Genomic DNA, 21,385 nt, shown 5'->3' with positions numbered 1-21,385 from the left:
AAAATGCTAGATTAGGTTCTTGAAATGTCACTAATCTTTGTGACTATTTAATCTTCAAATATTGTGCTTCAACCCCAGCAAACCGCACGTATCCTGCACCCTACCCCAAAAGAATCATCTGTATTTTAATGCCACTGCTCTAATTGGTCCTTTTTTCTGTTGAGACCAATCGTGACAGTGTTCAAGATTATGGAAGTGTTACAATGCCGCTTTAAGTCTGCAAAACCTCAAATGTAGCCAACTTGACAAACTCTTAAGTGTTATTGTAGATTTAAAATCCATCTGGCACATTGTGGTATTTGTACAGTTCTTTTAATTATACATAGCTTTAAACCTCAACCTGATGAATTTAACACTTTGGCACCCATGCCTTCACTTCAGAATGAACACTTTCATTGCGATCTTATGTTAACCTGAGAATTGATTTAAAGGAAGATTGAAAATCCTACACTTGTAAAAAAAAAAAAATACAGGGCTATTGTATTTTAGACAGAACATATACAGGAAAAATTTCCAGCCAATTTTGCTACCTCCCAACTTGATGGATTAGAGGTAGCAGGCAAATGCTGGTGCTCCCATCTACCTTGTAGACACCCAGCCATCAAGAATTCTCAAGGCACAACAAGTGCGCTCACTGTTCACAGTAAATGTTTGCAAAACATTGTTTAACTTTTGACATCACAAATGACGTCTCATCTGAATTTCAAATCTGAACAATTATAATCTTTTTGCGTTATATAACACTATTATTTTCTACTGTTCTGAGCATATTAAAATTCTATTGGATTTCAAAAAAGGACTAATAACCAATTGACTTACCATACAAATATCAACTTGTGATACTCAATGAAATTTCTTGCTGTTTACACTTGACATTTTGCTTTAATGAACGTGTATGAGTATTTAATTTTTTAAAAGGCACCATTACACAGTATATCCTACATTTATCACATTTCTTAAAGTGTTAAGATTCTAGGACTCATTTCTATGTATTTTTCTTACTTTACAAAATAACTTGAAACAGTATAGATTTTGTAACTTAATTTTAGCAGCTTCTTTTTTTATTACATTGAATTATAACAACTGCATGTTACCTTAGGAAAGTTAATATTTGCTGCTTTACTCTTTTGCAAAAACATTTGCTGTAATGAAGGAATTTGTATTTCCAAAATGTACCTTGACTGCATTTTGTAATATTTACCGCTTTATTCCTAATTCTGCTTTAAAGTATTGAACTGGGCATGAAAAATTAAAATATTAATCCAGAACCTGTGTAAACTGGATATTGCTTAAAATCTGTATCACTGCCATGTTGGAAACCCAGACTGCTTTTGTGATGTTTCAAATAAATAAAACTATCCTCCTCCTTATCAACTTACATGTGTCTTCATGGAATCAACAGAAGTATCACAAATGCTCTAAAGCAACTGACAGCAGCTGACTCACTTCTGACTACTATGGTTCAAGATATAATGGGCATGTGATTAACCAACATATAAAACCTAACAGGAAATTCTGTCATACTGTCATCAGAAATATAGTTCCAGTCTCCTGCTACAAAAATTGAAAAACAACAGAATGTAATAGTCTATATAATTAATGAAAGATCATCTTGTAAAAAAAAGACACTAAAAAATCAGAATTAAAACATTTTATTTTTGCCATAAGAAGCTCTACGAACTAATATCAGGTAACGGTTAATGAAAAGTAGAACTTAAAGTCATGACAGGGAAGACTGTACAAGTATGAACACTACAGCACTGGGTGGAAATGAACAAAAGTTTCATAAGATTGACAGAGGTGAGAAAGCCAGTGCTGCTGAATTAGTATTTAATTCTTTAGAGTATGAACGCCTTGACAATACAAAAAACTTTTACCATTTTTACCTTTATCTTTTTGGTACAATGGGAAAAATGCAGCATCGATTCCTCATAGTGGTTGTATGTGGGGGATCATTACCAGCAAAATGACAAAATATATTTTAAAATGAATCTCTCAAGATTGCTATGGCATATAAAAATCTTTGCTTAAACTAAGCACTTTCATTTTATGTCATCTCTTTGAACAAATTGCTATTTCAAACAGTTCCTATCCAGAATATTTATAGGTAATTTAGCATAGGAGCAAATATGAAGCCAACTTGAATGAAAAAAAGAGTTCAATTGCCAGAAAACTAAGTCTAAAATAGGAAAACACCATGACAGGTTTTGAACAGCATCTTGCTACAGATTTCCAACCCCATAAACACTGGGAGTGAACGGTTTTAATTCCCAGAGAGTATTCCACATGGATTCTGAACTTTGGATATAGAGACTTCTAAAAAAACTGAAGACCCTGACATACGTTCAAGTAAGAGTCTTCTGGCAAAAATACAATTTAAAGTGAATTTTCCAGTTTTCCTCCTCCCAAAAAACTAGAAGATACCTTCAGTAGGCAAAGTTGAAATTTCAGACTCAGAACTTAGATAGAGCACAGCAGCAGCAAATAATTATATCAAGATAATTCTGAACGGATAGTTTTCCATTATAGAATTCCTAGTTTGTCATAATGGCCTTGTAGAAACCAAGTTTTATTGAAAAAGTGAAAGTGTTTGTTGCTCAGTCGTAACTGACTCTATGCAACCCCATGGACTGTAGCCTGCCAGGCTCCTCTGTCCATGGACTTTCCCAGGCAAGAATACTGAAGTGGGTAGCCATTCCCTTTCCAGAGGATCTTCCTGACTCAGGGATAGAACCCAGGTCTTCTGCACTGCAGGTGGACTCTTTACCATCTGAGCCATCCAGGAAGTTAGCAGTTAAGTCTGAAAGGACTGGAAGTATCATTCACACTTGTTGAATTATGTCTAACTGGTGAAACAGCATAAATGAAACAAATTTCCACTGAAAACATTTCAGAGTGTACCCTATAGTCAAAGAGTAATGTTATCAATACATATACACAAAGGAAACAGATATTGCAATTCCAGAGATCAGACTTGTAAGCTGTATGGTAATTTAAAAATTTTCCAAGGATTAGTTTACAAAATGGTCTTAAGGTCTCAACTCACAGAATGGAAAACATAAAAGATGCACATCATTCTAACCCTCAGTAAGCAAAGGACTGTATTAATTTTTCTTTCTCCTTGTATTACTGCAAACACTGATGCCTGATACTCTCAGTTACCATCTCAAGAAATACTGAAATCATTATCTTCAAGTCTAGCTTACTGTCAGAAGGATGATGTATACATGAGAAATTGATTAAAGCTTTAAGTTCAAAGTCAAGAAATAGACTATTTTCAAAAATACATCGTTAAGGAGAAAGAAAATATCTATGTTGAATTAAGAAATACTTAAGCAAGGTTACAAAGGACTAATAACTATGCACAACAATCTTTTTCAGTATCTAATCATATTTTTTTCCTTTGCAAAAATTTACAGAAGTTCAACAAGTCAATCTATTATAAACGCTAGGCTATATATTTGTTCCAACCTGCTTCCCTTTTAGTACTGGCACTTCAATAAGTTTTGACTTTATTTTCTAAGTGTTTAAACATGTGTCATTTTAAAAGGGAGAAAGATGGTATTCATTGTTCTCAAGATAAATGGGAATCAACAAGCCTATTTAACTTCCTTGTATAGCTTCTGATTGCTATAATACTGCAGCAATTTGCAGATGGAATGGAACTTATTTTAGGAGTAAAAACCTAAAAGGTCTTGCTGAAAGGAAAATACTAGATATCTGATTCAGCTATGTCAAATAAAAACTTCCTATTAGAGATTCTAAGTAATATGAACATTTAAAAATACATGCCAGTGGCCTCCCACCCAAAATATGTAAGAGTCTCATTTATGAAATTTGTCATTTATAAAGATGCATACATAAAGATTAGTTTGGTGGTATTCAAATTCAAAATCTGAAAAATTTCATGGGAATATTTTTTAACCATAATGAGCAAAAAGGAAATCTCCATTCACTTCCATTCTCTGTCTCTATCATATAAGAGCACAGAATTTAAAGCAAATATGATAAAAACTTTTAATCTCTTCCTGTCTGCATTACAGAGATTTCTTTTTTGCCCATAGAAACCACACTGCAAAGGTATATATATACAGTAGTCCAGGCACCAAAGTCTTTTCGAGACTATGGTGATAAAAGTGAAGTTTAATTCTAATTAGCTAAAACTTGTTCATTCTTCAAATGAGAAACTTGTCTGCAGGGCTATTTTCATGAGGGGTGGGAGGCAGGAGGCTGCTATCCATTTGGGTTAGCAAAATACACAACCAAGCAGAGACTTACTCTGAAAATTTCCAGGACAACTTTAGAAGTTCTCATTTACTCTTTATGCCATATACAAGACACAACACACATTTATAGTCTCAATAATAAGAAAATTGAGAATTCAGCAGTAAAGTGCTAACACGGAAGGGGAAAGTTGCAAGATATACTAGGGTATGCTAATAACTCCAGTTATTTTCAAAGAACATTCAAACTGATTCAAATTCTATTCAGGAAACTATCTCTCCAAGCTTTTTTTTTCTTTTTGCCTCTTTTAAATGTGCTGAAAGCTAACTATATAAACAGATACTTGGGGGAGGGGGAAGTTCTCAACCTCTATTCAAACTTTCAGAATAATTTGCTTCTAAAAATTATGAACAAATAATCCAACTAGACTACCTTCAAATGACATGGCAGATCAAATGAACTTGTTTTCACCTTTGTTTTACAGGTCTTCTGAAAGCCCTGACCCTTAAATCCAAACCAAAACTTTATGATATTTCAAAGGAGTTCAATAAGATTCTGGTATTATAAATTCAAACTCAGTACTGCCATCTGTTACATTCTGTTTAAACATGGAATCATTTTCCTGCTGAATAAAAATATCTTCCCAGGTCATGGGCTTGTTCTGAGGAGCAGATGTGGTCCCTACTGGAGGTTCTTTCCCAGCATCAACCTTATATCCAATACCGTCATCCTTCATTACAGGCATAGTGCCTGACCTATCAGAGAGGTATGCATATTGTCTGATCTGTAAAGACCTGCATGGATGTAAACGATAAAGCTTCGAGTCTCCAGAAGGATCTTGACTATGAACGGACTTTATGTGTGAAGACATAAACTGATAGTTGATGAAAGACTTGCCACAGGCCAAACACTGATACCTTCGCTCTCCTGTGTGATGAATTTCATGCTTTGTGCGATATTCTGCAAGAGGAAAGACCTTCTCACAGTAACGGCAAGGATACTTCTTCTCCCAAGAATGAATGTTAAAATGTCTCCGCAGGCTTGTCAGGCAGACATATGACCTTTTGCATACAATACAGATATAATAGACCCTTCCATCTACTATTAACTCATAGTGATCATCATGTTTAACTTTCATACGTTTATTTGCCGTCTCACTGCTAGGTGTTTTTGGTATCTCGTTCCCAAGTCTGGCCTCCCCTTCATCAGGGTCATCTTTGACAGGGATAACTATATCATAAGTATCTTCACCAATATTTGCATAAACCTTGCAACCCGTTGACAAGCCTTCAATTTCAGTAGCTGTATCTAAAGTAATAATCTTCTGACCCTCCATTAGATGTTTGGATCCTAAACCTGGATCATTAGTGTTTCTTGTAATTATATCTGAAATTTTTAAAGAATTAGGAACTGGCTCTTGCAGAAGTGTAGGAATCTGCATCTTTTGTATCAACGATCCATCAAAAGTGGTATTTGGGGGGATCTCAGCCTGTGGGACCAAAGACGTATTACTGACAGCAGAATCTGGACTGGAGCTAATAGTGTCATCATCATCATCTATAATTTCCTCCTCCTCCTCTTCATTGGCCTTGTTTCCTGGTAAAACAGCACTGTTTGGTGGCTGTTGATTCTGTACAAGTAAATTGATTGAAGGAGACATATGATTTGGAAGTGAAGAACTGACATTTGGTGGTGTAGTAAGTGGTGTCTGATTTAACAAAATGATGTTGGGAGTCAGATGTGTTGGGGCCGAAGACACCAACAATTTTTCACTTCCCTGTGTCTGGCTCAGAGTTGCCTGATTCACAGAAGTAGGAAGTTTCTGAGTAGGTGTGATGTTTGTTAAAGGGGGAGAGCTATTGCTCACACAAGGTGCATCATCTGAAATAGCAACAGAGCCTGGGTTAGGCTGGACCTCTGCCACTGTGTTGGTACTCGGCAAAGTCTCCTTTGCAGGCAGAATCTCAGAGCAGAAAATGACATCATCGTCGTCATCATCTGAATCAGTAACAATGATCTTTTTTGTCTCATAATCTTCAGCAGACAAGGAAAAAGATTCTGTTATAATTGGCATTATAGTGGCCCCATTTTCTTGGGATTCATCTTTTGATTTTTGTATTTCAGGAGGTGAGTTTTCTGCATTACCATCCTGAGCTGTACCTGAGATGCTTTTAACCTGTGACAACGGGACACCAAGCTCTGCTATAAACTTAACTCCTAATAACTGCCCTGATTTAATTAACTCATCAAGTAAATCTGATCTAACACGAACAATTTTAGAACTATAGATATAATTGAGAATTTCTGCAAAGATCTCTGCTCTTATAAAGCTCAGTTCAACAACTTGCCCAGCAACTGAGAAGAGCTGATGGAAGTAAGTACTTGAAGCTGAAAGAATGTTCCTATGGGCTCGGAATTTTCGGTCTTCCACAATAACAGTAACATCACAGAAGAGTCCATGGCCACGTTGCTCATTCAAGGAGTTCAGCAGACTGCCAGAGTATTGAATGTCTGTAGCAGAAATCAGTTTTCTACTCTCCATCCCTGTAAGAGAAAGGAGAAGGGGAGATGCGTGCATTAGGAAAGAAAAACACAAGTATTTCATTATTTAGAATTTGAGCTACAGCTTCATTAAATAGTTTATTGGAGTTTTAGTGGAAGTTTGGTGTAACTTTTTGGTTTTTATATAAACTGTTCTTACAGATTTTTATATATAACTGTTATTTGGACCACATGTTAAATCTCATGACTTCCCCCTGAGAAGAGACAAGCAAGTTTTAAACTGATCTACAGATTTGAACACTAATCTCTTCCTTTGAATCTTAGATACATGCATCACCACTAAGCAATTTTTAAAGACTAAAGTTAATTTTTTTGTTCCAATTTTGGATTTTCTCCTCAAGAGTTTAGAGTTAATTTTTAACTGTCTGAACACTTTAAGAAAAATCTTCATTGTGAACACATAAAAAGTTATTTCACCTGTAAATGAATGATGTGTCAGAAAAGCTTGATGTGTGCAATACTAAGTCCAAAATAGGTAGTCTTCCTAAACATTTAACTTATCTTTAACAACATATTCAACAGCTACTCCCTGCAGCCAGACTGAACCAGCATTCATAAACACTGGTGACTATTACCTCTAAAGTTTTTATGTTCTTATTTTAACTGGGATGCTTCATCTGGATAAACTATGAAACACCTTTCTTACCCTCTCCTCTTTTCTTCTTCCCCTCACCTATCTACTCCCCACAATCTGCAGAGATGGAATGTTAGAACGCCAAATGAAGTCAATAAATACTATTGCGAAAAACCAAACAAGGGAAAAGTTTACCATTTCTTAAAGCTCAACTGCATGAAAACACAAAACATTTCATTTTGTTGGGAAAGAATTATGAGCACTGATATGAGAATTTTCTTCACACAGAATGATTTAGTGAAAACGAAGATATAAACTTACTGGAACAGACCAGACATCACTCTAGAAAAGGAGGAGAGGGAATGTCAATAAATAGTATTGCTGTGTACCACCCTCTAAACAATTTTCAGCACTTCACAGAAGATATTTCTGGTAACAATTTAAATACATAAAATGATACATGTATATATAATTAAAAATTAGTTGATAAGTACTTTTGGTAAAGAGACACCTCTATTGCTAGTATATATTCTTTCCCTTTAGAGTTACCAAAATAGTACAACTGTCACAGTTCTTAAGTTATACACATGTGGAAGGCAGGGCGTCTCAAATGTCTTCTAAATTTCTCAAAATTATAGCTTAAAAACAAAAAAAATAGGAGAAATGTCTAGAAATCAAGGATTTAAAACATCATGTTATAAGGCATTGCTTGTTAACAGTACCAGGGAATTCCAGGTTACCATAAAGGCATTCATCAGAAAGGGTGACCTTTGGACAGGGAGCCAGCTACCAGTGCTTCCGAAATACGGGCATTTCGACACAAGTCACTTTTCAGTGGATAGACAGGTTTTCTGAATACAGTCCCACTATTTTTGTCCTTTGCAAATGGGTTTTCCCAACGGGGCAAGGATTTCAATGTATGCGTCCAGGTGACACCAGGACTTGGTTTCATTTTGTTGTTTCATTTTGTCTTTCCCGTCCAGGTGGACCCAGGAACAGCACAAATCGGTCTGAACCCATCCCAACCCCAGATTCGCGACCTGACCGTGGAAAAGCCATTCTGCACGTCCGTGAGACAAATCCTTGACCGAGGGCAGGTGACGTTGGAAAAGAGAGACGCCACCCGCGAGAGTGAAACAACCTACACGCGGCAGCTGAACCCCATCTCCCTCTGTCCACCCCCTCTTCCCCATTCGCACCCGGCCGGCTGCAACCGAGGTTTTCAACCCGGATTCACGTGGAAAAGCAGTTTCTTGCAAATACAGATGGAAGGCCGGCCAGCACGGTCAGGGCTGGGGTAGTCGGGAGAGGCGGCCGGCCAGGGAAAGTAGAAGGTGGCGAAGCGGAGGGTGGGGTGTTGGGAGGGGATGTGGCCAAGCAGGCGGCATTGTTATGCCCTGGGAAGGGGAGGATGGGCCTGGCCGAAAAGCTCTAAATCAAAGTCGGGGTGAGGAGGGGGAACTGGCGCAAAAAGGCAGGCGAGGGCCGTGGAAAACGCCGAGTGGTTCTCCGCGGTGGGCTCCCCAAGCTCCGGGCCTACCCCGGGCCCTGACGGCCCCTGACGGCGGAGGAGACCGCGCCGCGGCCCTCCTGGTTCGTCCCCTCCTTCGCTCCCGAGCCCACACAAAGAAAAGGGCCGGAGGAGCGGAGCCTCAGACTCCGCCGCTTCCTGGTTCAAGTGAGGAGAAAGCGAAGGCTGGCGCGGCCCAGAGACGGAGGAAGCCGGCGCGCTCCATCGCCCCCTCACGGGTCGCAGCCGGTTCCTCACCTGCTTCCCGGCGCCGCCGCTTCCCGTCGTCAGCCCGCGCGGAAGGGTAGGAATCCTCCAACAGTCAGAAGCCGGACTCTGCGGCGATTCGGCTCCTTCTTTAAACGTCGCTCCAGTCTTGGTCAACGTCGACGCGGCTACCGCCTCCCGCCGCCACCGCTGCCACAGCTGCCTCACGCCGCCGACAGAGGGCACCGCGCGGGGGCGAGACGCAGAAGACGAAGGAGCCCTCCTCTTCCGAGCGGGGTTCGGCTCTTTCCGGAGAGGCCCGAGCGCTAGGCCGTCCCACTTCGGCGCCCGGCTCCGCCTTCGGCTCCTTCCGCAAGGGGCGGAGGAAGACTGGGAAGCGCCGGGAGCGCTCGGCCCCTTCCGGAGGGCGAAAGGGTGGGAAAAAGGAAAGGGAAAGATGGGGTAACGCGGCAATAACGGTTGGGATGCGAGGGATACTAGTCCCTTTCCTCTACGTTCCGTGTAAGCTTCTAGGGCGTAAAAACTTCGAGAGACTAATAAGGTTTCATTTCTTTTGAAAGTTCGAGACTGCCCTATTTAATAGCTTGTTGTTAGATGATAAACCAATCCTAAAGGAAATCAGTCCTGAATATTCACTGGAAGGACTGATGCTGAAGCTGAAGCTCCAATATTTTGGCCACCTGATGTGAACAACTGACTCACTGGAAAAGACTCTGATGCTGGGAAAGATTGAAGGCAGGAGGAGAACCGGATGAGAGAGGATGAAATAGTTGGATGGCATCACTGACTCGATGGACACGAGTTTGAGTAAACTCTGGGAGTTGGTGATGGACAGGGAGGTCTGGCGTGCTGCGATTCATGGGGTCGCAAAGAGTCGGACACGACTGAGCGACTAAACTAAACTGAAACCACCTTGACATATAATCAGAATGAATATAATCAAACATAATGAATCAAGTCATGATTTATAATTCAAGTTGAAGGATAACAAGCACATTCTAACACCTACTTTGAAGAAATCAGTTTTGGGGTAAGTACTATCTTCTCAACTGAATACTAAATGATGCAATATTGTTAATTCCTTTATTGCAATTATTCTTTTCTGACCACCTGTTTGATCTGTACCAAATCTTATGTTAGACTGTGTGGAATACAAAATGAATAAGCCAAGGTCTCTACCTTTTCAAAGAGCTCAGTAGATAGGTATACAAACATCGACAAAATACAGAACACAGAGAAGGAACTAGCAAACTGAATTAGAGCTGCATCTTGAAAGATAAATAATAACACTTGCATTGTGTGTGCTTATTACTTTTATTTACATAGCATTGCCTGCACAGAGGGCTTTACTGTCCACACATAGTAGGTGGTCAATAATTGTTAAGTGGATGAATACATGAATGAGTTGTGGTAATTTGAAAAACTCCTCTGGTAATCCACTTCTGACTGAGTACCATGATGAATGAAGTGACAGGATGGGTATTTGAAGAGCCAAATATTTCCCTTCAGGCTGGTTATTGATCATATTCAACTAAGGAACCAAAATAGTAGCATTTTCTTCAACAATTAGAGCCATTCGCTATGTTCATTTTCTTAAAAAAAAATACATATATATATATATATATATATATATATATATATATACAGGATAATATTGCATCAGTTTCCAAAAACTTGAATCGGCACTTATTTACCATTCAGTTGGAATCCTTCCACTTCCTTCCTACAAAAATCCTGGAGAAAATGTCCACCAGGATATTCCAGAATAAAAACAGATCTACTAACTATATTTAATTTTCTTCAACATAAAAGCAGACAAGGATGTCATCATCTATCGACCTCTAATCTATTCTACATTCTTCTCAATATAGTCAAGTCACATAGTAAAATATCAAAGTAGTGTAATACAGCTGTATTTTCACATGGAGATAAGAAATCCATATGAAATTCCCTAGGCGTTTCTCCAAAGTTTTGTATTGTGGTAAAAAAAAACCTATGTAGGAATCACTGCATTATTAACATAAACACATTTCATGGAAAATAGAAGTGTGCTGTTATCAAAGAAACTAAAATAGATTGTAGTGTTTTCCTGGCAACTGAGCACTTAACAAAACTACTTAGAACATTAATGACCATTTTTCTGAGTCATCCTCTCACAAAACTTAGTAGCAAAAAATTATTTAGGAAATAGGACAAAGTACATCTTGAAAGTTTAGGATCTATTTATCTTTCAGTAGCTTAGTTGACAAAAACTAAAACAAGATATTTCTTTGAAATATAGATCATAGTAACTGCCACTCTTGATATCAAATAGGTGTTGGTTACCTCTCAGTAAACTGTAAGATGCAATACAATTTCTTTTACATCAGCACCAACAGCACCAAGACCTCCAACCAAACTGCCTTGTCTTTGTCCCTTTCCTGAAAGGGCTTTCAACGTGTGAAACCCCAGCTGAGGTATGATGAAGGCCTGTTACTTCAAAATGTAGAAAACTGCCTCTTCCCTTCTGTCCACATGGCTCACTCCCTAACTCAGCAAAAAATAAGCTAAAATTAAGAAACTGCCTATAACCCACACACCTAAGATCAATTAATCTACAACATAAGAGGCAAGAATATACAATGGAGAAAAGACAGTCTCTTCAACAAGTGGTGCTGGGAAAGCTTGCTAAATGTAAATCAATAAAATTAGAATACTCCCTCACACCATATACAAAAATCAACTCAAACTGGCTTAAAAACCTAAATGTAAGACATGACACCATAAAAATCCTAGAAAGGAACATAGGGAAAACATCCTTTGACATAAATCATTGCAATATTTTCTTAGCTCAGCCTCCCAAGGCAAAAGAAATAAAAGTGAAAAGAAACAAAAGGGACCTAATCAAACTTAAAAGCTTATGCACAGCAAAAGAAACCATCAACAAAACGAAAAGACGACCTATGGAATAGGAGAAAATGTTTTCAAAGGATGCAACTGACAAAGGGTTAATATCCAAAATACAAAAACAGCTCATACAACTCAATATCGAAACAATTCAATATCCAAAATACAAAAACAGCTCATACAACTCAATATCCAAATAATTCAATCAAAAACTGGGCAGAACACCTAAATAGACACATACAGATGGCCAACAGGCACATAAAAATTATTCACTAATAATTAGAGAAATACAAGTCAAAACCAGTCAGAATAGCTATCATCAAAAAGTCTACATATAATAAATGTTGGAGAGGGTGTGGAGAAAAGGGAATCCTCACACACTGTTGCTGGGAACGTAAGTTGATGCAGCCACTATGAAAAACAGTATGGAGGTTCCTGAACAACAAAATTCTGTAAAGCAACTATCCTTCAATTAAAAAGTAGATTAAAAAAAACAACCCTTATGCTATCATTTGTGACCAGAAAATCATTGTATAAATAATATGTAAACCTGAGAACTATTGGATCATAACATTACACAGAAGCATTAAAGCACAATTATACCCTAGCAAAAATAAAAATAAAAACAACTAAAAACAGAACTACCATATGATACAGCAATGCCACTCCTAGGTATATATCTGGAAAAAACACAAACTTTAATTCAGAAAGATACATACACTTTAATGTTCATAGCAGCACTATTTACAAAAGCCAAGACATGGAAACAATCCAAGTATCCATCAACAGATGATTGACTTAAAGAGATGTGGTACATATATACAATGGAATATTATTACTCAGCCATAAAAAAGAATGCAATATTGCCATTTGTAGCAACATGGATGGACCTACAGAGTATTTTGTCAGAAAGAGAAAGACAAATGCTATATGATGTCATTTATATATGGAATCTAAAAAATAATACAGATGAATCTGTATACAAAACAGAAACAGAATCACAGACACAGAAAACAAACTCATGGTTACCAAAGGGGAGAGGGAGAGAGGGAGGGACAAGTTGGAAGTATAGGATTAACAGATACAAACTATTATATATAAAAGATACACAACAAAGATTTACTGTATAACACCAGGAACAATATTCAATATCTTATAATATAATGGAAAATAATCTGAAAAAATTAATATATATAACTGAACACTTTGTTGTACACCTGAAACTAACACAATATTGTAAATCAACAATTGTTGTTTAGTTGGTAAGTTGTGTCCGACTCTTTTGCAACCCCATGAACTGTAGCCTGCCAGGCTCCCCTGTCCATGGGATTCTCCAGGCAAGAATACTGGAGTGGGTTGCCATTTCCTTCTCCAGGGGATCGTCTCCACCCAGGGACTGAACCTGTGTCTTGTGCATTGCAGGTGGATTCTTTATATCTCTGAGCCTCCAGGGAAGCCCTAAATCAACTACACTTCAATTTTAAAAAGAATTTAAGGCCTTCCCTGGTGACTCAGTGGTAAAGGATCCACCTATCCCTGCAGGAGACACGGGTTTGATCCCTGACCCAGAAAGATCATACGTGCCACAGAGCAACTGGGTCCATGTGCCACAACTACTGAGCCTGTGTTCTAGAGCCCGGGAGCCACACTACTGAAGGCCGAGCACCCTAGAGCCTGTGCTTGGCAACAAGAGAAGCCACCACAACGTGTCATGCTGCAACTAGAGGAAGTCCGTGCAGCAACGAAGACCCAGCACAGCCATAAATAAATAGATAAATAAAATCTTTTTTAAAAAAGAATTGTAAAAGAAAAAAGTTAGCTATAATCAAAGGGGATCTAATAATCCTGAAATGTGAGTTCAATCCCTGGGTTGCGAAGATCCCCTCGAGAAAGAAATGGCAGCCCACTGCAGTATTCTCGCTTGAGAAATACCATAGACAGAGGAGCCTGGCAGGCTACAGTCCATAGGGTCCCAAAAGAGTCAGACACGACTTAACAACTAAACAACAATAATAATCTGGAAAGGACTTTTTTGATAGGAAAAGCAGGTCAGACCAAGAAATTTGAGTGGCCTAAACAGTTGCTTTGGAGACAAGATATTTGGAAAGTCACTAATTTTCTGTTTCTCAACAAGTTATTTCACCTTTCACTTTATTTTTATCTCCAGGCATAACCTTACTTCAAATAATCTAGTAGCTTTTTTTTTTTTAAAAAGTATTTGTTTGCCGTAGTTTTTAAAGACAAGAACCTTTATCAAATGGATTTGGAGGTATCAATTGTTTCACAGTCTAGAGAGATTTTTGATTGGCTGATAATGGAGTCAGGTTTTAAAACTGCGTGTTCGTGTTTGTTTGTCTTTGCCTTTTTTGAAGAATTCCATTAAGCCAGCAACTGTCCTCTCCTATATTAAAACACAGAGAACCTCGTGGGTGCTTAATATGTATTAATTGATGATGATAAAAGAGAAAAAATGACATTTATTCAGTCCTATAGCCCTTCCCCTGAGTTGTACTTAGCTATACAAATTTAGAAAGGTCACTGCATGAGTATAAGAAGAAACCACAGTAAGGTATCATGGAAAAAACAAAGACGTGGGCAGCAGTGAAAGCATTGGGATTCTGGTACTTCCACTTAGCTGTGTGACCCTGAGCCTGATTCTTCATCTGTAAAATAAAGATAATAATACCTCCCCATAGAGTTGTTTTGAGGATTAAATGAATTAACTATGGATAGTGTCAAACTGCTTACAGTTTCCATTGTGAGGCCTGCCTTGACCCAACAGATGGTAGATTGATGTGGTTACTTGAACTATTGAGTGAATGAGTGTCTAGAACCTTATAAGTGCTAAATATGTTTGCTTTTTCATCACTCTCCCCTTTTCTGTTTTATCCCAACAATTCTCTCTCAATTATCTCTTTAAGTGACTTGCTTGATAACTGCTGATTCTCTTTTTCTTCCTAAAACCTTACAAAGGCAATTGCATAGGGATATATAACCCTTCTACAGGGAAAGAGGAAGTGGACATTGCTGACAATAATACAATCTACTCCCCCAAAAGCAACAGGTAGCCTATTTCAAATATGAAAAAAGTTGAGAGAATGCACTACCCAGGCATCCTTTGTGAAAAACTATTTGGCAATATGAAATCAAATCCGATAAAAAATGAGTCAAAATAAAGAATTAAGAATGGACATTTTGCAATGAGCCAATTTACTTAAATGGAGGACTAAGACCAGACAACAAGGTTGATTATGAATATGTGATAGAAGAAACTATTAATATTATATACACCCTGACACAATAAAAATCCATTCATGTGTTCATTAAATTCATATCACTTAGTACCTACTCTGTGCCAGGAAATGCTCTACACACTGTAGATACAATCATCATCAAGATGAAGTCCTAGTGGGATTTCCCTGGCGGTCTAGAGGTTAAGATTCCGCCCTCCCAAGGCAGGGGACATGGGTTTGATCCCTGGTTGGAGAACTAAGATTCTGCATGCCATGTGGCATGTCCACATTAAAAAAAAAGGTGAAGTCCTAGTCTTCAGGAAATTTAGATTCTAATGGGAGAGACATGCAATAAACATATTATCTAAATATATAATATAATATCAGATAGCAATGAGTGCTATGAAGAAAAATGACCAGCATAAAGGGAGAGAGAATGATGAGGGTGGTACTGTAAATCTTTTCAGGGACGACCTCCCTGAAAAGATGATGCATGAGCAAAGAACAGAATGAACTAAGGGAAAGAGTCATGCAAATATCTGGGGAAACATTCTAGGCAGTGGAACATGTCAATGCCCTTCAACCAAAGACCACCAGGAATATACTCATAGCTGACAAGTTGGGTTTATTTTTCTTTGCAGGGAGGAAGAACGAACACTATAGGAAACTGTAGAGGTGTTTCAGTAAGAGAACGTTAGCAAGAACCTACTGTAGTATTTGGATGATTTAGGGCATTGGGCATCTCAATGATCTCATCTGTAGGGAGGACAGACTAGGGCAAGGATAAATCTGTAATGGATAAAGAAGCAGTCACCCATGTTGGTGAAGAGAAGGGGTGTTTGGTGTTTTGTGGGTGGTAGAGCAACCTTTTTTTTTTTTTGGTCTGTGCTTCCCTGGTGGCTCAGATGGTAAAGCATCTGCCTGCAATGCAGGAGACCGGCGTTTGATTCCTGGGTCGGGAAGATCCCCTGGAGAAGGAAATGGCAATCCATTCCAGCACTCTTGCCTGGAAAATCCCATGGACGGAGGAGCCTGGTAGGCTACAGTCCATGGGGTCGCAAACAGTCGGACACGACTGAGCGACTTAACTTTAGAAAAAGCAAGAGAATTCCAGAAAAACATCTATTTCTGCTTTATTGACTATGCCAAAGCCTTTGACTGTGTGGATCACAATAAACTGTGGGAAATTCTGAAAGAGATGGGAATACCAGACCACCTGACCTGCCTCTTGAGAAACCTATATGCAGGTCAGGAAGCAGCAGGTAGAACTGGACGTGGAACAACAGACTGGTTCCAAATAGGAAAAGGAGTACATCAAGGCTGTATATTATCACCCTGCTTATTTAACTTATATGCAGAATACATCATGAGAAACGCTGGGCTGGAAGAAGCACAAGCTGGAATCAAGATTGCTGGGAGAAATATCAATAACCTCAGATATGCAGATGACACCACCCTTATGGCAGAAAGTGAAGAGGAACTAAAAAGCCTCTTGATGAAAGTGAAAGAGGAGAGTGAAAAAGTTGGCTTAAAACTCAACATTCAGAAAACTAAGATCATGGCATCTGGTCCCATCACCTCATGGGAAATAGATGGGGAAACAGTGGAAACAGTGTCAGACTTTATTTTGGGGGGCTCCAAAATCACTGCAGATGGTGATTGCAGCCATGAAATTAAAAGACGCTTACTCCTTGAAAGGAAAGTTATGACCAACCTGGATAGCATATTCAAAAGCAGAGACATTACTTTGCCAACAAAGGTCCATCTAGTCAAGGCTATGGTTTTTCCAGTAGTCATTCATGGATGTGAGAGTTGGACTGTGAAGAAAGCTGAACGCCGAAGAATTGATGCTTTTGAACTGTGGTATTGGAGAAGACTCTTGAGAGTCCCTTGGACTGCAAGGAGATCCAACCTGTCCATTCTAAAGGAGATCAGTCCTGGGTGTTCTTTGGAAGGAATGATGCTAAAGCTGAAACTCCAGTACTTTGACCACCTCATGCAAAGAGTTGACTCATTGGAAAAGACACTCTGATGCTGGGAGGGATTGGGGGCAGGAGGAGAAGGGGACGACAGAGGATGAGATGGCTGGATGGCATCACCGACTCGATGGACATGAGTTTGAGTGCACTCCGGGTGTTAGAGATGGACAGGGAGGTCTGGTGTGCTGCGATTCATGGGGTCTCAAAGAGTCGGACACGACTGAGCGACTGAACTGAACTGAACTGAACTGCTTAGAAAAAATAATGAAGTGGTTTAGTTTTGTCTCATGTTGTCAGTCACTGACATCTAGACTGGTGTTCTGTAAGTTTATGTCCAACAGAAGAACATGGCCTGAGTGCTAGCCGGCTTCCAGATATCAGGGGATGCTTTCAAACCCACTGTCTCTAACAGCAAGTGAAAAACCTTAGAATATCAGGAATAAACTTTAGAGGTGGTGGGAGAGGAGGTATAATAGTGGCCATTTCCTTATCTTTACTAGAAAATAGTTGATAGTGCATTATTTTTGTATGGGATATACTTATGCCTGTGTGCTAAGTCACTTCAGTCGGGTCCCACTCTTTGCTACCCTATGGACTGTAGCTTGCCAGGCTCTTCTGTCCATGGGATTCTCCAAGCAAAAATAATGGGGTGGGTTGCCGTGCCCTCCTCCAGGGGATCTTCCTGATTCGGGGATAGAATCCAAGTCTCTGCATCCACAGGCAAGTTCTTTACCACTAGAACCACCTGGAAAGCCCGGGGCATAACTTATACTAAAACAGTAATCATTGTTTAGTGAAATTCAAATGTAATCAAGCCTACTATATTTTCTTTCCTGCTAAATCTGACAGCACTAAAATAAACACACAGTCAGTTGCATAGGAAATACTTTGTGCCTTTTCTTTTCTTCCCACTTAGATTTTTATTTTAAATCAAGATAGACTTAAAAGGAGAAGGCAATGGCACCCCACTCCAGTACTCTTGCCTGGAAAATCCCATGGACGGAGGAGCCTGGTAGGCCACAGTCCATGGGGTCTCGCGGAATCGGACACGACTGAGCAACTTCACTTTCACTTTTCACTTTCATGCACTGGAGAAGGAAATGGCAACCACTCCACTGTTCTTGCCTGGAGAATCCCAGGGATGGGGGAGCCTGGTGGGCTGCCGTCTATGGGGTCGCACAGAGTCGGACACGACTGAAGTGACTTAGCAGCAGCAGACTTAAAAAAATAATGTAACTCGATTTGGGCCATTCCTATATATTCTGTATGTACATATATATGCACATCTGTGCATATATTGGGCTTCCCAGGCGGCACTAGAGGTAAAGAACCCACTTGCCAATTCAGGAGACATAAGAGACCCAGTTTGCATCCCTGGGTCAGGAAGATCCCCTGGAGAAAGGAAAGGCAGCCCACTCCAGTATTCTTGCCTGGAGAACCCCATGGACAGAGGAGCCCGGCAGGCTACAGTCCATAGGGTCGCAAAGAGTCGGACACGACTGATCGACTTAGCACGCACCTGCATATACTATGTATATGTACACACACACACACACACACACACACACGAGAAACAGTAAGCACTCAATAGTATAGAGTATAACGTAACACACAGGCATAGAAAGCACCTGAAACACAAGCAGAACTGGCTGTGTTGGTGATACGGCCACTCTGAAATGTACCTTGTGGTGTGTCATCCTTCCTTTCAGTCATTTCAAGGACAAGGTTGAGGAAGACATGGTCACTGAGGCAACTTAGACCTGGCGAGCCTCCTGAGGAACCGGAAGGATGCGCGGAACCGGTTGCAGCGGCGGCTTTTTTATACGGATGTGCACGTCGTTTCACTTCTGCTGGACGCCACATAGGCCTGGGGAAGGGTTTTGCCGACGTACCCGGAAGGTTTCCGCGGTTTCCTCGGCATTGGTAGGGCTTGTGCAGCGGCGGGTTCTGGGGGCCAAAGAGACCAGAGATCTTCCCCGGCTCGTGAGTGTGCCCTCTTTCGTGGCAACACTGGCTTTGGTGTCTGGCTCGCGCAGTCTGGAGTGGAACGCCTCGCAGTTCCTGGAAGAGCCCCGACCCCGCGGAGCCGGCGCTCTCGCCTGCTCTTGGCCCGGGGACCGGAATGGCCTCAGTCGTCAGCTGGGTGTCCTCCTCCGAGGCCCCCAAAACCAGCCCTGAGACCCCGGCTCGCGGTGTCGTTCGCGAGAGCGGCCCTCGGCTCCTCGGGGCGGACCCTCCTCCGCTTCTGCCTCCTAGTCCTCCAAGCGCTGCATCCAGGATCGCGGCTGCGGGAGCAACGAGCCGGGACGATCTCCTGGACAAGGACCAGGAGGAGGTGAGTGATACGGCCCCACCTTCGCTCTGAGGAGCCCACCTGCCTTCAGAGTCCGCTTCATCTCTCGTCCCGCTTCTGAACGGTCTCAGTTAAGCATTTCTACCTTCCTTGCACCCATCTCCATCTTTTGCTTCTGTCCTTGACAGCTCCTTATTCGCCCGTTTTCTCCCTTAATTCTTACTCATCCTTGGGCGCCTTCATGTGGGCCCCTGACCCCTCCACCCGCTTTCAGCTCTGGTCTGGCAGCAGGCATGGCCAAGGGTCCCAGATCGATTTATAGTGTTTACTTTGTCATTTGTGAGCAAGTTTTTATTCTCCACTAGACTGAATTCAGTGTTCTTGCCTGGAGAATCCCAGGGACGGCGAAGCCTGGTGGGCTGCTGTCTATGGGGTCGCACAGAGTCGGACACGACTGAAGAGACTTAGCAGCAGCAGCAGCAGACTGAATTCCTGGAAAGGAGGAGCCTGATTTTATTCATCATAGAATTTGCAATGCATAGCGCTTAGTAAGAGCTCAACCATTGTGTGCTGAATGATCAGTTTGAGATGATAACGGGATGTGTAAGTGGAAATTCTTTGTAGGGAGTTGGAAAGGGTTGTGGAGAAGGCAATGGCACCCCACTCCAGTAATCTTGCCTGGAAAATCCCATGGATGGAGGAGCCTGGTAGGCTGCAGTCCATGGGGTCGCGAAGAGTCGGACCTGACGGAGCAACTTCACTTTCACTTTTCACTTTCATGCATTGGAGAAGGCAATGGCACCCCACTCCAGTGTTCTTGCCTGGAGAATCCCAGGGACGGGGGAGCCTGGTGGGCTGCCGTCTATGGGGTCGCACACAGTCGGACACGACTGACGCGATTTAGCAGCAGTAGCAGCAGCAGCAGGAAAGGGTTGAAATGAAAGAGTTTACATTGGAAAAGAGAAAACTTTCTCCGAAGACACGATTGGGTGAATGTAGGAAAAGTGATGTGTGTAACAGTAGATGAAGCTAAGATTGAGACCACTTTTTTGTGAAGTGATTTCAATCTTAACCTTGAGGAATGAGGGAAGAGTGAGATCAATTTTCCTCTAATGAAAGTGAGTATTGGAGTGGGAAAATGGTTTAAGAAATTGTTCAGTCGCCCAGTCATGTCTGACTCTGTGACTGCATGGACTGCAGCCCTCCAGGCCTGCCTGTCCCTCACCATCTGGGTAAGTTTGCCCAAGTTCATGTCCATTGCATCGGTAATGCCATCTAGCCATCTCAACCTCTGACTCCCTCTTGTCATTCTGTCCTCAATCTTTCCCAGCATCAGGGACTTTTCCAATGAGTCAGCTGTTCGCATCAGATGACCAAAATACTGGAGTTTCAGCTTCAGCATCAGTCCTTCCAATGAGTATTCAGGGTTCATTTCCCTTAAGATTCACTGGTTTGATCCCCTTGCTGTCCAAGGGACTCTCAGGAGTCTTCTTCAGCACCACAGTTCAAAGGCATCAATTCTTTGGCATTCTGCCTTCTTTATAGTCCAGCTCTCACAACTGTACGTGACCACTGGGAAAACCACAGCCTTGACTATAGGGACATTTGTTGGCAGAGTAATGTCTCTGCTTTTCAACACACTGTCTAGGTTTGTCATAGCTTTCCTGCCAAGAAACAAACATCTTCTGATTTCATGGCTGCAGTCACCATCCACAGTGATTTTAGAGCCCAAGAAGAGGAAATCTGTCACTACTTCCACCTTTTCTCCCTTTATTTGCCATGAAGAAATGGGGCTGGATGCCATGATCTTAGGTTTTTTAATATGTAGTTTTAAGCCAGCTCTTTCACTCTCTTCCGTCACCTGTTTAGTTCCTCTTTGCTTGCTGCCTTTAGAGC

At 40.8% G+C, this 21,385-nt stretch overlaps 3 protein-coding genes across 6 annotated transcripts in view; 1 reads left to right on the top strand and 2 right to left on the bottom strand.

Moving 5' to 3' along the window:
- Nucleotides 1-1,636: 1,636 nt before the first annotated feature.
- Nucleotides 1,637-9,318, bottom strand: ZBTB33 (zinc finger and BTB domain containing 33). Of its 2 annotated transcripts, none has more exons than XM_006048789.4 (2): nt 9,129-9,318; nt 1,637-6,768 (listed from the first exon to the last, which is right to left on the bottom strand). In XM_006048789.4, exon 2 carries the CDS (start codon nt 6,764-6,766, stop codon nt 4,769-4,771), a length of 1,998 nt encoding a protein of 665 aa, XP_006048851.1. In that variant the 5' UTR covers nt 6,767-6,768; nt 9,129-9,318; the 3' UTR covers nt 1,637-4,768. The 2 variants fall into 2 exon arrangements, with proteins under 2 accessions (XP_006048851.1, XP_025132834.1); XM_025277049.3 differs by lacking the exon at nt 9,129-9,318 and adding an exon at nt 8,560-9,092.
- Nucleotides 9,229-19,262, bottom strand: LOC123331701 (translation initiation factor IF-2-like). The gene is made up of 2 exons (XM_044936510.1): nt 18,879-19,262; nt 9,229-9,494 (listed from the first exon to the last, which is right to left on the bottom strand). Exons 1-2 carry the CDS (start codon nt 19,057-19,059, stop codon nt 9,229-9,231), a joined length of 447 nt encoding a protein of 148 aa, XP_044792445.1. The 5' UTR covers nt 19,060-19,262.
- The window catches only part of LOC123331736 (AP-3 complex subunit delta-1), a 31,936-nt gene continuing 29,804 nt past the window's right edge, over nt 19,254-21,385 (top strand). For all 3 annotated transcript variants that reach the window (XM_044936665.1, XM_044936664.2, XM_044936662.2), the window contains exon 1: nt 19,254-19,531. In XM_044936665.1, coding sequence (XP_044792600.1) covers nt 19,319-19,531 — 213 coding nt within the window. In that variant the 5' untranslated portion in view covers nt 19,254-19,318. The remainder of the gene's footprint in view (nt 19,532-21,385) is intronic.

The sequence above is a fragment of the Bubalus bubalis genome, chromosome X (assembly GCF_019923935.1).
Source record: "Bubalus bubalis isolate 160015118507 breed Murrah chromosome X, NDDB_SH_1, whole genome shotgun sequence".
In the NCBI taxonomy this organism is placed as follows: Eukaryota; Metazoa; Chordata; class Mammalia; order Artiodactyla; family Bovidae; genus Bubalus; species Bubalus bubalis.
The sequence above is the reverse complement of the archived record's forward strand: the minus strand, read 5'-3'. Positions and strand labels throughout refer to the sequence as shown.